A 17,036-nucleotide genomic window follows, 5' to 3' on the forward strand; every position below is an offset into this window, starting at 1 on the left:
CATAATTCTTCCAACCATTTTCCTGATGGCTAACCTACAAGATGCATCATATTTAAGCATAATTTCTGTGTGTGTGTGTGTGTGTGTGTGTGTGTGTGTGTGTGTGTGTGTGTGTGTGTGTGTGTGTGTGTGTGTGTGTGTGTGTGTGTGTGTGTGTGTGTGTGTGTGTGTGTGTGTGTGTGTGTGTGTGTGTGTGTGTGTGTGTGTGTGTGTGTGTGTGTGTGTGTGTGTGTGTGTGTGTGTGTGTGTGTGTGTGTGTGTGTGTGTGTGTGTGTGTGTTAAGCGCGGGCAGACATTATGAGTGTGGTTCACGCTGTAATTTGTCGGGGTCGGGGATCAGGAGCGGCCTGAGACGCAGGGAGAAGCTCTGGTTTGTTTTGGCCCCGAGCCAAAGCTTCAAGAAGGAAAACAAACTTAATTTGTGCACACACACACTACAAACACACACTGTACAAACACACACACTGTACAAACACACTCTACAAACATACACACACACACACACACACACACATACTACAAACACACACTGTACAAACACACACTCTACAAACATACAAACACGCACACACTCTACAAACATACACACACACACACACACACACACACACACACACATACACACACACACACACACACATACACACACACACACACACACACACACACACACTCTACAAACACACACTATACAAACACACACACTGTACAAACACACTCTACAAACACACAAACACACACACACACACACACACACACACACACACACACACACACACACACACACACACACACTCTACAAACATACACACACACACACACACACACACACACACACACACACACACACACACACACACACACACACACACACACACACACACACACTCTACAAACACACACTCTACAAACACACACACTGTACAAACACACTGTACACACACACACACACACACGCACACTGTACAAACACACACACACACACACACACACACACACACACACACACACACACACACACACACATACATACATACATACATACATACATACATACATACATACATACATACATACATACATACATACATACACACGAGAGAGTGCAAAAATACACACATCCTTTACTCAAGTAGAAGTACAGATACTCGTGTTTAAAAATACTCTGGTGAAAGTAGAAGTACTGACTAAACTTCTTTACTCAAGTCAAAGTAAAGAGGCTTTGAAATGTACTTCAGTAAAAAGTACCCATAACTAGCAGCTGTTTTAAAGAGTACCTGACCTCCCTTTATATTAATAGAACAATAATGTCATTGTTAGCTAATGAATGTTTCCATGGTGACCAACGGCAACATGACAACGTTTTCATTGGTCCCTCTTCTTTAGAGAAGACCAGGAAATGATGGATACACGGATCGTGTTCAAATCAATAGGCACGCAATGACTCTAAATAATAATGATCACGCCACCAAACACACATTCAGACTAAAGGAACCAGCCTGTTTGGAAAATGAGAGAAGTAGAAAGTACAGGTATTTGAGTTCAACATGTAAGAAGTAGAAAGTACAGGTATTTGAGTTCAACATGTAAGAAGTAGAAAGTACAGGTATTTGAGTTCAACATGTAAGAAGTAGAAAGTACAGGTATTTGAGTTCAACATGTAAGAAGTAGAAAGTACAGGTATTTGTGTTCAACATGTAAGAAGTAGAAAGTACAGGTATTTGAGTTCAACATGTAAGAAGTAGAAAGTACAGGTATTTGTGTTCAACATGTAAGAAGTAGAAAGTACAGGTATTTGTGTTCAACATGTAAGAGGTAGAAAGTACAGGTATTTGGGTTCAACATGTAAGAAGTAGAAAGTACAGGTATTTGTGTTCAACATGTAAGAAGTAGAAAGTACAGGTATTTGTGTTCAAAATGTGAGAAGTCAAAGTAAAAAGTCGTCAGAAAAATAAGAAGTGGAGTAAAGTACTGATACCAGAAACATGTAATTAAGTACAGTAACAAAGTATTTGTACTCCAATACTTCCCACCTCTGAAACACATATCTATAATCCGTCTTGTTGTGTGTGTGCAGGCTGCAGCAGCGTTAGAGACAGCGAGGAGGACGGACAGATGGACAGTTTGTACCTGAAGTCTCTGGAGGGCTTCATCACCGTGGTAACGTCCGACGGGGACATGATATTCCTGTCGGAGAACATCAACAAGTTCATGGGGCTCACGCAGGTACAAATATTAAATTACAGCGGGATGAGAGGAGACTTTCCAATAAACTTGAGTCAGTTCACTTTAAACGTCTGACAGAGTATGTGGGGTTTGTTTTAGCATGTCAAACATCTGACATGTCACACAGGGAATTATGCATATATGTTTCTATACATTTGATTTTGCGAATGGATGTTTATTGATATAGTTTTCCAGACGTTTAATCAAATCCATCAATACCTTACGTTGTCTTCCTTTACCAGTGAGGCAGGAAAAAATAAAGATTATTCTAAAAGAAAATCTGAAATTCTGATAAAAGTCTGAAAGTCAGAATTCAGAAAAAAAGTCAGAAATATTAAAGATAAGTTTCACTTTTTTCAGAAATACGAAAAAAAGTCAAAAATCTGAAAAATAATTCAGAATTCTGAAAAACAAAAAAAAATTAGAATGTTGTAAAAAAGTCAAAAAAATTAAGAAATTCTGAAATTCGTAGAAGTCTTACAAGTGTGAAAAAAGAAAAAAGTCAGAAATATGATAAATAAGTTTCGCTTTTTCCAGAAAAACGAGATAAAAAAAATCAGAATTCCGAAAAAAGTCAGAAAAGTTAAAATCTTGAAAAAAAAGTCAGAAATCCGAAAAAAGTCTGAAAGTCAGAATTCAGAAAGAAAGTAAAAAATATTAAAGATAAGCTTCACTTTTTTTCAGAAATACAAACAAAAGCCAGAATTCAGAAAAAAGTCAGAATTTAAAAAAAGTAAAAAATATGAAAATAATCTGAAATTCGTAGAAAAGTCTCAAAGGTCAGAATTCAGAAAATATCATACAAATCTGAAAAAAAGTCAGAAATATGAGAAAAAAATTGGAATTTTGAGAAAGAAATCTGAAATTCCTAGAAACGTCTTAAAGGTCAGAATTCCGAAAAACTCAATCAAATCTGAAGAAAAGTTAAAATGTGGAAAAAAAAGTCAGAATTATGAAAAAAGTCAGAATTCCAAGAAGTCATAAAAGTTAGAATATTGAAAAAAAGAAATCTAAATTCAGAAAAAAAGTCAAGATTATGAGAAAAAAATGATTCTTACATTTTTTTATTTCACAAATATATACTTGTTATTCGTCAGGTGGACTCACTGGTCACAGCAGAAACAGGTCAAAAAGAGTTATGAAAAAAGTAATTAAAAAGTTGGAATTGTGAGAAAAAAAAAGTCATTCTTTCTCTTATTTTTTCCTATTTCTCAATTTTTTTCAGGTGGACATCACTGGTCAGAGCATCTTTGACTTCACCCACCCATGTGACCACGAGGAGATCAGAGAGAATCTCAACCTGAAGACGTCCGGTCAGCACTCAATATATATTCTTCTATTTGCTCAAGTTTGAAAATTGATGTTTTCCAGCCCTTTACTTTAAGACCTACATATAATAAGTACCCTTTCTTCAGCGAGTCAGAAACAGATTTCATAGAGCATTTAAAGAAACTAAATGCTATTTAAACGAAGTTTCCCTTTAACCTGTTAAGCCCCATAGCTCTCACTCCTCAATGGTAACGTGTAGGTGGATTTAGGAACCTCCCCCTCGATTCCATTGGCTCTAACGGTTAAAAAGAGGTGTCAATCATCAAAATTAACCAATGGGTTCCAGAGACATGGAAAATCCACCCGAATGATCCCAGAAGTGGTTTTTTTTTTCTAAACCTCTCTAAAAAGGTCAACTATCAGTTGTTTTGCATCAATCTTGATACAGGGTACTTATTATATGTTATAGTTTGGATTCCTAAAGCTTTTATTCTACTATCCCATCATTCAAGGCTGGTTTTTACTTTTTTTGGACGGACACTATAATAATTTTTTTTTTACTATGTTCAATCTGAATTTACTTTAAAATAAAAACATCTATATTGATTCTGACTTTTCTACACCCAACTCACAGGTGTATCATTGCTTTGAGAAACAAGATTATTAATTTAACCCTTTTAGAAGTGAAGATATGGTCATGTGTTCTGGGCATGTCATTTTCGAGCCTGAGACCTGAAAAACAGGCTCGGGGCTCAACAGGTTCAATCTCCTAACAGTGTTGACCTGTTGGTGTCTCTTCAGGATAGCTCCTCTGGGGACCATGCATATCCACAGAAAGCTGTAGAAAAACCCTATCAGCACTTCTCTCATGTTATTATTGACTTATCCAAGTATTAGATGGACCCGTGACGTCCGCAGAGCCTCCAGGGAGTTGCATGTAATCTTTGGACAGTAAATATCTATAATGTCTGCCATGTTCCAACACTCATGTACAGCGTAAGGGCCCCTATATTATCATTCAGAGACCCCCCCCCCCCCCCATACCCCCATCACCAGCAATCAGCACCCTTTCTTGTGTTTGTGGAAAGAAATGACCCCAAGGAAAATAAAACACGCATGTCTGCTGTTACAATCTGTCTCGTGAACAAGTGTCCAGAACAAACACGGGAACAGAGGGTCAGAGACCGTATAGAGGGGAGTCTTAAGACAGAGTGTGTGTGTGTGTGTGTGTGTGTGTGTGTGTGTGTGTGTGTGTGTGTGTGTGTGTGTGGGTGTGGGTGTGGGGGGGGGGGGGCGCGCAAGGGAAAGACGATGATAAGAGCTTTGAGCCGGAGGAGTGAGGAAAGACACTGAGAGAGAGAGGAGCTGGACATTATCTGTTGCAGATAGTACACAGTGTGTGTGTGTGTGTGTGTTAGGGGTCACAAAGAATGTGTAAGTGCGGGACAATGTGGGGAATTACTGTGATGCTAAAAGGTAGCTTTGGTTTAAATATAATGTACAGTAACGTGTATATGGCAACATCAGACTCTCTCTTTATTCTTCACACACACACACATTAAGCTGTGGTTGATAACTCTTATCAGCTGTGGCCACTAAACACACATGTGGAACAATAAGGTTTTAATTATATAGTCCCTTTAATACTCGTTCACACACCCACACTCTTTTGAATCAGTGAGGCGTAGAGAGTTTGTTGAAGTGTAACTGTATAAAGATAAAGACACACTTGTGTGTTTGCAGACTGACAAACGACACACTTCACCACTGCTGAACTCTGACCTTAGTGTGTGTGTGTGTGTGTGTGTGTGTGTGTGTGTGTGTGTGTGTGTGTGTGTGTGTGTGTGTGTGTGTGTGTGTGTGTGTGTGTGTGTGTGTGTGTGTGTGTGTGTGTGTGTGTGTGTGTGTGTGTGTGTGTGTGTGTGTGTGTGTGTGTGTGTGTGTGTGTGTGTGTGTGTGTAATGCTTCTCCCCAGACGTTATGATAGATATGTACATTTTGAAGCGTTGTTATTTATCTCCTTCTCCCCCTGTTTGTCTTTCAGGCAGTGGTTTCCGTAAGAAAGGCAAAGACCTGAACACGGAGAGAGACTTCTTCATGAGGATGAAATGCACCGTGACCAACAGAGGACGAACCGTCAACCTCAAGTCAGCCAGCTGGAAGGTGAGAGAGGAAAGCAGCTGAAACATCTGCAACACATGCAACACATGCAACACCTGCAACACACGCAACAACACATGCAACACATGCAATATATGCAACATCTGCAACACCTGCAACATATGCAACATCTGCAACACCTGCAACATATGCAACATATGCACCATCTGCAACATATGCAACATCTGAAACACATGCAACACATGCAACACATGCAACACATGTAACACATGCAACATCTGAAACACATGCAACATCTGCAACACATGCAACACATGCAACACATGCAACATCTGCAACATATGCAACACATGCAACATCTGCAACATATGCAACACATGCAACACATGCAACATCTGAAACATCTGCAACATCTGCAACACATGCAACATCTGAAACCTGTGTCCCTCACCTGTGTCTCTCACCTGTGTCTCTTACGTGTGTCTGTCACCTGTGTTTCTCACATGTGTCTCTTACGTGTGTGAGCTCCACATGTGTCTCTCACCTGTGTCTCTCACCTGTGTCTCTCACCTGTGTCTCTTACGTGTGTCTCTCACCTGTGTCTCTCACCTGTGTCTCTTACGTGTGTCTCTCACCTGTGTCTCTTACGTGTGTGAGCTCCACATGTGTCTCTCACCTGTGTCTCTTACGTGAGTGACCTCCACATGTGTCTCTAACCTGTCCTGTAACCCCCCCCCCTGTCCCCCTCTGCAGGTGCTTCACTGCACGGGTCACCTGAAGATCTACACCAGCGTTCCTCCTCGTGTTCTGTGTGGCTTCGCTGAGCCCCCGCTCACCTGTGCCGTCCTGATGTGTGAACCCATCGCTCACCCCTCCAACATCGACACGCCGCTGGACAGCAAGACCTTCCTGAGCCGACACAGCATGGACATGAAGTTCACCTACTGCGACGACAGGTGAGAACACACTGAACACACACACACACACACACACACACTGAACACACACACACACACACACACACACACACACACACACACACACACACACACACACACACACACACACACACACACACACACACACACACACACACACACACACACACACACACACACACACACACACAAACACAGAGGTTTTCCTGAGACTCATTATGGACATGATTTTTTTTTAGTTTTCGTCCATAATGGATAATTATCCGTCAAAATCAATATATTAATATCTATAAGCAACATTCCACACTCTCCATTCTTAAAATACATAGTACTTCGTTTTATTAAATCCTCACATTTTAGAGCCTTAAACTCAAATAAACCCCCCATGACTTGAACAGAGAGAGAAATAAAGTACTAAAAGGTTCTTTGGAGAACCCCATTATGCTTTTCCAACAAGCTGCATCTCCACGTTGCCAGTTAAAACACAGATCCTTAAAACTCAGTGCACGCATGCACACACACACACACACACACACACACACACACACACACACACACACACACACACACACACACACACACACACACACACACACACACACACACACACACACACACACACACACACACACACACACACACTGATTGCTGTGTGTTGACGGAGGCAGTTTGCCTTGGCACGGCCGGGATATTTAAGCCAGGCATGAAATATTAATACTTTAATAAGAAGCCGTCACGACATTGTGGGATTCGCCGAGTGTTCAGACAAGCCTGAAACACATTCCTGGGTTTGAAACATTTCACCTACTGACACCTACATTCACAAGAGAGATGAACCACAGCTTCTTCACACCAGGGAAAGATTACTGAACAGGGCCTTAAGGGCATGCTACTTATCGGCCTTAAAATGACACGAACCAGGCAGAGAGTCCAAATGACCACACAAACACTACAAAGAGACCCAAAATGACCTTAAAGAGACCCAAAATGACCTTAAAGAGACTCAAAATGACCTCAAAGAGTCCCAAAATGACCTTACAGAGACCCAAAATGACCTCAAAGAGTCCCAAAATGACCTCAAAGAGTCCCAAAATGACCATAGAAAGACCCAAAATGACCTTAAAGAGACCCAAAATGACCTTAAAGAGAGAGATAGCTACACAGAGACCCAAAATCACCACTAAAACACCTACAAATGTCCTAAAAAGTTACAAAGAGACCACAAAGTGACACGGAATGACGTAAAGGGCAAAACAACCACAAAGAGACCACAAAGACTAGAAAGAGGACTTCATTTTGTTACAAAGAAATACTGAATGACTGCCAAGAGAAAGAACATGACTACAAAGGTACAAAAATGACCAGAAAGCAACCCAAAGTATTACAATGACACTCAAAATCACTATTTAAAGACTCAGTGACTATAAAGAGACAGAACATGAACATAAAGAGACTCAAAGTGAATTCAAAGGGACGCAAACGTATTCAAGAAGATAACAAATAATTACGGAGATGATAAAAACAACATATAAGAATGATTACAGAGAAAAAAACACACACAGACACACACACACACACACACACACACACACACACACACACACACACACACACACACATACACATACACATACACATACACACACACACACACTGATTGGAGTTACACAAGCACATGCTCGCAGACCTGTAGTCTTATCGAATTGCTCATGCAGGACAAAGGTTTCTTTAGAGGTGTGTGTGTGTGTGTGTGTGTGTGTGTGTGTGTGTGTGTGTGTGTGTGTGTGTGTGTGTGTGTGTGTGTGTGTGTGTGTGTGTGTGTGTGTGTGTGTGTGTGTGTGTGTGTGTGTGTGTGTGTGTGTGTGTGTGTGTGTGTGTGTGTGTGTGTGTGTGTGTGTGTGTGTGTGTGTGTGTGTGTGTGTGTGTGTGTGTGTGTGTGTGTGTGTGTGTGTGTGTGTGTGTGTGTGTGTGTGTGTGGCGTGCACACTCCTGCACGTAGCGCTCTGTAAACAAGGACCCCATTTTGTTGTGTTCCTCCTTATTGATACGACTCGATGGCTGCCCAAATCTTCTGACCAATTACGCAAATGAGTTTTAATTGGATCAGCGGGGAGTAAGACTCATTAGAGACGAGAGCGAGGGTTTCCTCATGTTGGCAGGGCAGTGGCTCGAGAAAGGGAACGAGGAGAGGAAACAAGGAGAGGAAGGAAGGTTATGTGCACCCCTGTCTATAATAGTTCATTGTCCAACAAAAAAACGAGCATTTTAAAAGGCCATATTCTGCTTTTGGGGGTTTTCCTCTCTCGTAGTGTGTTCTATAGGTTTTAGTGCATGTAAATGGTCTGCAGAGGCTAAAATCTCAAAGTTCAGTAACACGATGACATCACTACTGAAGACTGGCGCTGCTATTGGCTGACACATGTACGTGATAGGCTAAGGGGGCGGGACATCTCTAAGCGGTTGACCAATCATTCAACAGAGGCCGTTTAAAGGATTCAATGGGCCATAAAGACAGAATTACAAAACCCTGACAGTGGCGTTCAATTATTCTGTTAAATATAAACGTGAGCTAAACATCTTTTCTTTATTTTTCCCTTAATTATATCTCCCATGTTCTCAACCGTTCCAATTTTTTATTCTGAGATCCCTTTTGTTTTCTCTGCCCTCGCTCCACTCTGCTTCTGCCAGTGTTATGGAATCTGAGAGTCTCTCTGAAACTCAAAGACTCTTTATTGGCATGAACATAATAAATCACAGTATTGCCAAAGCACAATGCACAAGGGGGGTAGGAACGGTTTGAAAAAAGAAAGCAAAACATAATCCAACAATAGTGGCACACACACACGTTGCCAAAGAGCCAAATGAAATCACATTCCAGCCCCTTTTATTCAGCCTCTCTCCTCTTTAAAGCCTTGTGATGTGGGGTCACTTCCTGTTGTTGGTTTGATTGAGTTCTCACAGCTCAGTTTGTTGTGAAGAGACTTTCCTTTTGAGAGTGGATAAAAAAATCCAAGTGGTGTTAGGTCAACGTGACATGAAACTAAGAAGGGGTTTATTTCCATACTGCAGATGAAACATCTAACGTAGATCAAACAACTTGGATTATTGAGGTAGTTTGGGTTTTTGCCTTTCCTCTAGTGTTTTCTATAGGTTTGTGCTGCATCACAGGAAGTATGAGAAAAGAGCTTTTTGAACATTACATACTGATATACAACTGAACATCAGCAGGAGAGGACTCTTTAAAGTAGAGACACTACATACTGATAAACACCTGAACATCAGCAGGAGAGCACTCTTTAAAGTAGAGACACTACATACTGATATACACCTGAACATCAGCAGGAGAGGACTCTTTAAAGTAGAGACACTACATACTGATATACACCTGAACATCAGCAGGAGAGGACTCTTTAAAGTAGAGACACTACATACTGATATACACCTGAACATCAGCAGGAGAGCACTCTTTAAAGTAGAGACACTACATACTGATATACACCTGAACATCAGCAGGAGAGGACTCTTTAAAGTAGAGACACTACATACTGATATACACCTGAACATCAACAGGAGAGGACTCTTTAAAGTAGAGACACTACATACTGATATACACCTGAACATCAGAAGGAGAGGACTCTTTAAAGTAGAGACACTACATACTGACATACACCTGAACATCAGCAGGAGAGGACTCTTTAAAGTAGAGACACTACATACTGATATACACCTGAACATCAGCAGGAGAGGACTCTTTAAAGTAGAGACACTACATACTGATATACACCTGAACATCAGCAGGAGAGGACTCTTTAAAGTAGAGACACTACATACTGATATACACCTGAACATCAGCAGGAGAGGACTCTTTAAAGTAGAGACACTACATACTGATATACACCTGAACATCAGCATGAGAGGACTCTTTAAAGTAGAGACACTACATACTGATATACACCTGAACATCAGCAGGAGAGGACTCTTTAAAGTAGAGACACTTCATACTGATATACACCTGAACATCAGCAGGAGAGGACTCTTTAGAGTAGAGACACTACATACTGATATACACCTGAACATCAGCAGGAGAGGACTCTTTAAAGTAGAAAGACTACATACTGATATACACCTGAACATCAGCAGGAGAGGACTCTTTAAAGTAGAGACACTACATACTGATATACACCTGAACATCAGCAGGAGAGGACTCTTTAAAGTAGAGACACTTCATACTGATATACACCTGAACATCAGCAGGAGAGGACTCTTTAAAGTAGAGACACTACATACTGATATACACCTGAACATCAGCAGGAGAGGACTCTTTAAAGTAGAGACACTACATACTGATATACACCTGAACATCAGCAGGAGAGGACTCTTTAAAGTAGAGACACTACATACTGATATACACCTGAACATCAGCAGGGGAGGACTCTTTAAAGTAGAGACACTTCATACTGATATACACCTGAACATCAGCAGGAGAGGACTCTTTAAAGTAGAGACACTACATACTGATATACACCTGAACATCAGCAGGAGAGGACTCTTTAAAGTAGAGACACTTCATACTGATATACACCTGAACATCAGCAGGAGAGGACTCTTTAGAGTAGAGACACTACATACTGATATACACCTGAACATCAGCAGGAGAGGACTCTTTAAAGTAGAAAGACTACATACTGATATACACCTGAACATCAGCAGGAGAGGACTCTTTAAAGTAGAGACACTACATACTGATATACACCTGAACATCAGCAGGAGAGGACTCTTTAAAGTAGAGACACTTCATACTGATATACACCTGAACATCAGCAGGAGAGGACTCTTTAAAGTAGAGACACTACATACTGATATACACCTGAACATCAGCAGGAGAGGACTCTTTAAAGTAGAGACACTACATACTGATATACACCTGAACATCAGCAGGAGAGGACTCTTTAAAGTAGAGACACTACATACTGATATACACCTGAACATCAGCAGGAGAGGACTCTTTAAAGTAGAGACACTTCATACTGATATACACCTGAACATCAGCAGGAGAGGCCTCTTTAAAGTAGAGACACTACATACTGATATACACCTGAACATCAGCAGGAGAGGACTCTTTAAAGTAGAGACACTACATACTGATAAACACCTGAACATCAGCAGGAGAGGACTCTTTAAAGTAGAGACACTACACACTGATATACACCTGAACATCAGCAGGAGAGGACTCTGTTAAGTAGAGACACTACATACTGATATACACCTGAACATCAGCAGGAGAGGACTCTGTTAAGTAGAGACACTACATACTGATATACACCTGAACATCAGCAGGAGAGGACTCTTTAAAGTAGAGAAACTACATACTGATATACACCTGAACATCAGCAGGAGAGGACTCTTTAAAGTAGAGACACTACATACTGATATACACCTGAACATCAGCAGGAGAGGACTCTTTAAAGTAGAGACACTACATACTGATATACACCTGAACATCAGCAGGAGAGGACTCTTTAAAGTAGAGACACTACACACTGATATACACCTGAACATCAGCAGGAGAGGACTCTTTAAAGTAGAGACACTACATACTGATATACACCTGAACATCAGCAGGAGAGGACTCTTTAAAGTAGAGACACTACACACTGATATACACCTGAACATCAGCAGGAGAGGACTCTTTAAAGTAGAGACACTACATACTGATATACACCTGAACATCAGCAGGAGAGGACTCTTTAAAGTAGAGACACTACACACTGATATACACCTGAACGTCAGCAGGAGAGGACTCTTTAAAGTAGAGACACTACACACTGATATACACCTGAACATCAGCAGGAGAGGACTCTTTAAAGTAGAGACACTACATACTGATATACACCTGAACATCAGCAGGAGAGGACTCTGTTAAGTAGAGAAAATACATACTGATATACACCTGAACATCAGCAGGAGAAGACTCTTTAAAGTAGAGACACTACACACTGATATACACCTGAACATCAGCAGGAGAGGACTATTTAAAGTAGAGACACTACACACTGATATACACCTGAACATCAGCAGGAGAGGACTCTTTAAAGTAGAGACACTACATACTGATATACACCTGAACATCAGCAGGAGAGGACTCTTTAAAGTAGAGACACTACACACTGATATACACCTGAACATCAGCAGGAGAGGACTCTTTAAAGTAGAGACACTACACACTGATATACACCTGAACATCAGCAGGAAAGAACTCTTTAAAGGGAAAAAAGGAGCTGGCAAGGAATCAAAGGAAAACATATTTAAAATGAGGTAAGCCAGCAATAAAATAATCCTCATTAACAAAGTAAACTTGTGATGGGAGTGCCAGAAAGAGATGATCTGTTCTCAGAAACACGGGGCGTAGCGGATGGAAATGTGAACAATTCTTATTTCTTGAAAACGCACCTCTCTGCTTGATTTCTAAATCATGTGTGAAGCCTTTTGAAGTGCGAGAACTCAGGAGAGTTGATGTTCTGATTATGAGGAGGGAATAACAGAGAAGGTCAAATGAATGATGATGTTGTGCATGGTAAGTGTGTGTCATTAAGTGTGTGTGTGTGTGTGTGTGTGTGTGTGTGTGTGTGTGTGTGTGTGTTACAGGGTGACAGAGTTGATGGGATACACTCCTGATGATCTGATTGGTCGCTCAGTCTACGACTTTTATCACGCCTTGGACTCAGACGGCGTCACCAAGAGTCACCACAACCGTAAGTCAACAAATAGGGATGAAAGAAACAAGAATAAAACAAATAAAAAAGAATATAATAAATAAAATAGGAATATATATTACATAAATAAATACAATACAAATAAGATGTATATATAATAATTAAAGATCCAAATACAAATAAAAACAATTAAGAAAATAATTTATAAATTAAATTACAAGCTGTATTTCGTACAATTTGAATGTATTATATATTCTATTTTCTGGTATACACATTGGTGTGTGTGTGTGTGTGTGTGTGTGTGTGTGTGTGTGTGTGTGTGTGTGTGTGTGTGTGTGTGTGTGTGTGTGTGTGTGTGTGTGTGTGTGTGTGTGTGTGTGTGTGTGTGTGTGTGTGTGTGTGTGTGTGTGTGTGTGTGTGTGTGTGTGTGTGTGTGTGTGTGTGTGTGTGTGTGTGTGTGTGTGTGATCTTTATTAAATAAAACACATTCATTGATGCTCTGATGAGGTTTGCACATATGCTGCCACAAACACACACTGCACAGGGGACCAGATGGCCTCCATTTAGTGTGTGTGTGTGGGGGGGGGGGGGGGGGGGGGGGGGGGGTGTGTGTGTGTACTCTGCAAAAATGATGGCAGTATAAAATAATACTAAATAAAAAATGTATTCCACGGTGTTTGTTTTGCACAGCTGATGTCAAACTGACCGGACTTCTTTCTGTGGATTGATATGACCGCACAAAAAAATATCTGCGAAAACTATCAGACCTTTGGAATGTCCAAACTGACCAATCAGAATTTAATATTTACCCAAGCCATGTTATAAGTGTAAATATCTGTTTTCCAGTTATGGTATTATAAGTATATATATATATATATATATATATATGTGTGTGTGTATATATATATATATATATATAATAACAGCAAACAGAAAAAATACATATTCTTAAAATAAATACAAACAGATTCAAGTGCAAGAAGTAAACGTTTTTATTGCAATAAAGGATCTGACTTGCGATTACTGGACTCCTTAGTTGGCTGTTGAGATAAAGAGCTCTCTATCTCACTTGCTATATGTCACACACACACACACACACACACACACACACACACACACACACACACACACACACACACACACACACACACACACACACACACACACACACACACACACACACACACACACACACACACACACACACACACACACACACACACACACACACACACACACACACACACACACACACACACACACACACACACACACACAGCGGCTCTCACGGCCAACGTGACCAGCCTGTCGATCGGCACATGTTAACAGCGTTCTCTGCTACATATCATTTTGCAATGAGCGTCCTAAAAACACACACACACACACACACACACACACACACACACACACACACACACACACACACACACACACACACACACACACACACACACACACACACACACACACACACACACTCACTCAGTCAGTGGCCTTATGTACACTCTCTGACCACAGCTCTGCTCCTTTCCCACGCCAGCGCTGGACTCTGGACCGAAGCCAGCCGGCTCCAAGTCAAACATTTCTGCAGCTAGACCAACTGTAGTCCCTTCCACAGCTCGCTGCCGGAGAGATGTGTGGATATTTCATGAATAATACAAAAGTTAAACACTTAAATAAGCTTAGTTGTTCTGAACTTGGATTGCAAAGTTTATCAAAGAAAATTGTAGGTTAAACTCGGTTAAAGGTCAACAGATCATAAAAGTGTGCTTCCTTCCAAGAAGATTCTTTAGTATCTACTGGAGACGGGTCAATAACATCTCATAACATTATGATGTTACTATCAATAAATAAAGCTGCTATCAGTCATGTTTTACAACCCTTATTGTAGCACTAGATCAGTAAAAAGATTACGGAATCAGGAGGTATCTCCTTACAGTTACATACCAAATAATATGACTGTCATATCTCTAACAGTTGTGGATTACTAGCAGGATTTGAGTAAAACCTAAAAAGGTCACATAGTGTTTGTTGTAAAATAATCAGATGTTCTGTCTTCTCTGTAAACTGTTCTGTTCTCTAATTCTTTAAGTGAGAATCTAATCTTCTACTGCCTGAATCTGATTTATGAGATTTTTTCAAACAAGGCCCTAATCATCTTCTTTAAAATATTATCATAATCCAGATTTTTTTTTATATATATATATAAATATAAATTCTCACATTTTTTCTCCAAATTCTGACTTTTTTCAAAATTCTAATTTCTTTTACAAAAAATCTAATTTCTTTGAAAAAACCTTACATTTTTCAAAGTCCTTACTTCTTACATATTTCTAACTTGTTTTTCAAAATTCACACTTTTTTCTAAATTTCGCATTTTTTTTACATAATCTCACTTTTTTACAGATATCTACATTTTTACAAAAAATCTCACTTCTGATATAGATCTGAGTGGATCAGCTTTTCTGTCTCTGTCAGCTGTTCTGTTCTCTAATACTTTAAGTGAGAATCTAATCTTCTACTGCCTGAATCTGCTTCATAGTTTTCACTTCCTTTGGTTCATTTGTTCTGTTTTTAATTCAGCAGGTGAACCTATATGTTCATCAAACAGTATGTGTGAGCTTCACTGTGTGTGTTAAACTCAAACTGATCATTTCCTGTCAGCTCAGATTTTAGTTCTGCTTTTTTAAACTGTAGTCTGTGCTCCTGCGTGTCAGTGTTAGGCTGCTGAATATCATAACACTGTCTCTGTGTGTGCAGTGTGCTCTAAGGGGCAGGCGGTCAGCGGTCAGTATCGAATGCTGGCGAAGAACGGAGGCTACGTGTGGGTGGAGACGCAGGGAACCGTTATTTACAACAGCCGTAACTCCCAGCCTCAGTGCATCGTCTGCATCAACTACGTCCTCAGGTGAGAGCAGAGACACACCCACAGTTAGAGATCACTGGAGGATTCAGTTTCAGGTTGATTTGACCTGAACATCAGCAGGAGAGGACTCTTTAAAGTGGAGACACTACGCATTGATATACACCTGAACATCAGCAGGAGAGGACTCTTTAAAGTAGAGACACTACATACTGATATACACCTGAACATCAGCAGGAGAGGACTCTTTAAAGTAGAGACACTACACACTGATATACACCTGAACATCAGCAGGAGAGGACTCTTTAAAGTAGAGACACTACACACTGATATACACCTGAACATCAGCAGGAGAGGACTCTTTAAAGTAGAGACACTACATATTGATATACACCTGAACATCAGCAGGAGAGGACACTTTAAAGTAGATACACTACATACTGATATACACCTGAACATCAGCAGGAGAGGACTCTTTAAAGTAGAGACACTACATATTGATATACACCTGAACATCAGCAGGAGAGGACTCTTTAAAGTAGAGACACTACATACTGATATACACCTGAACATCAGCAGGAGATGACTCTTTAAAGTAGAGACACTACATACTGATATACACCTGAACATCAGCAGGAGAGGACTCTTTAAAGTAGAGACACTACATACTGATATACACCTAAACATCAGCAGGTGAGGACTCTTTAAAGTAGAGACACTACATACTGATATACACCTGAACATCAGCAGGAGAGGACTCTTTAAAGTAGAGACACTACAAACTGATATACACCTGAACATCAGCAGGAGAGGACTCTTTAAAGTAGAGACACTACATACTGATATACACCTGAACATCAGCAGGAGAGGACTCTTTAAAGTAGAGACACTACAAACTGATATACA

At 40.3% G+C, this 17,036-nt stretch overlaps 1 protein-coding gene across 2 annotated transcripts in view; it reads left to right on the forward strand.

Annotated features, from left to right (window-relative positions):
* The window catches only part of epas1b (endothelial PAS domain protein 1b), a 45,785-nt gene that overhangs the window by 15,998 nt on the left and 12,751 nt on the right, over positions 1 to 17,036 (forward strand). For both annotated transcript variants that reach the window (XM_079689317.1, XM_079689318.1), the window contains exons 2-7: positions 2,078 to 2,226; positions 3,452 to 3,539; positions 5,540 to 5,658; positions 6,370 to 6,572; positions 13,200 to 13,306; positions 16,028 to 16,175. In XM_079689317.1, the coding sequence (XP_079545443.1) occupies positions 2,116 to 2,226; positions 3,452 to 3,539; positions 5,540 to 5,658; positions 6,370 to 6,572; positions 13,200 to 13,306; positions 16,028 to 16,175 (776 nt within the window). In that variant the 5' untranslated portion in view covers positions 2,078 to 2,115. The remainder of the gene's footprint in view (positions 1 to 2,077; positions 2,227 to 3,451; positions 3,540 to 5,539; positions 5,659 to 6,369; positions 6,573 to 13,199; positions 13,307 to 16,027; positions 16,176 to 17,036) is intronic.

Source organism: Notothenia rossii (assembly GCF_949606895.1).
Source record: "Notothenia rossii genome assembly, chromosome: 6".
Classification (NCBI taxonomy): Eukaryota; Metazoa; Chordata; class Actinopteri; order Perciformes; family Nototheniidae; genus Notothenia; species Notothenia rossii.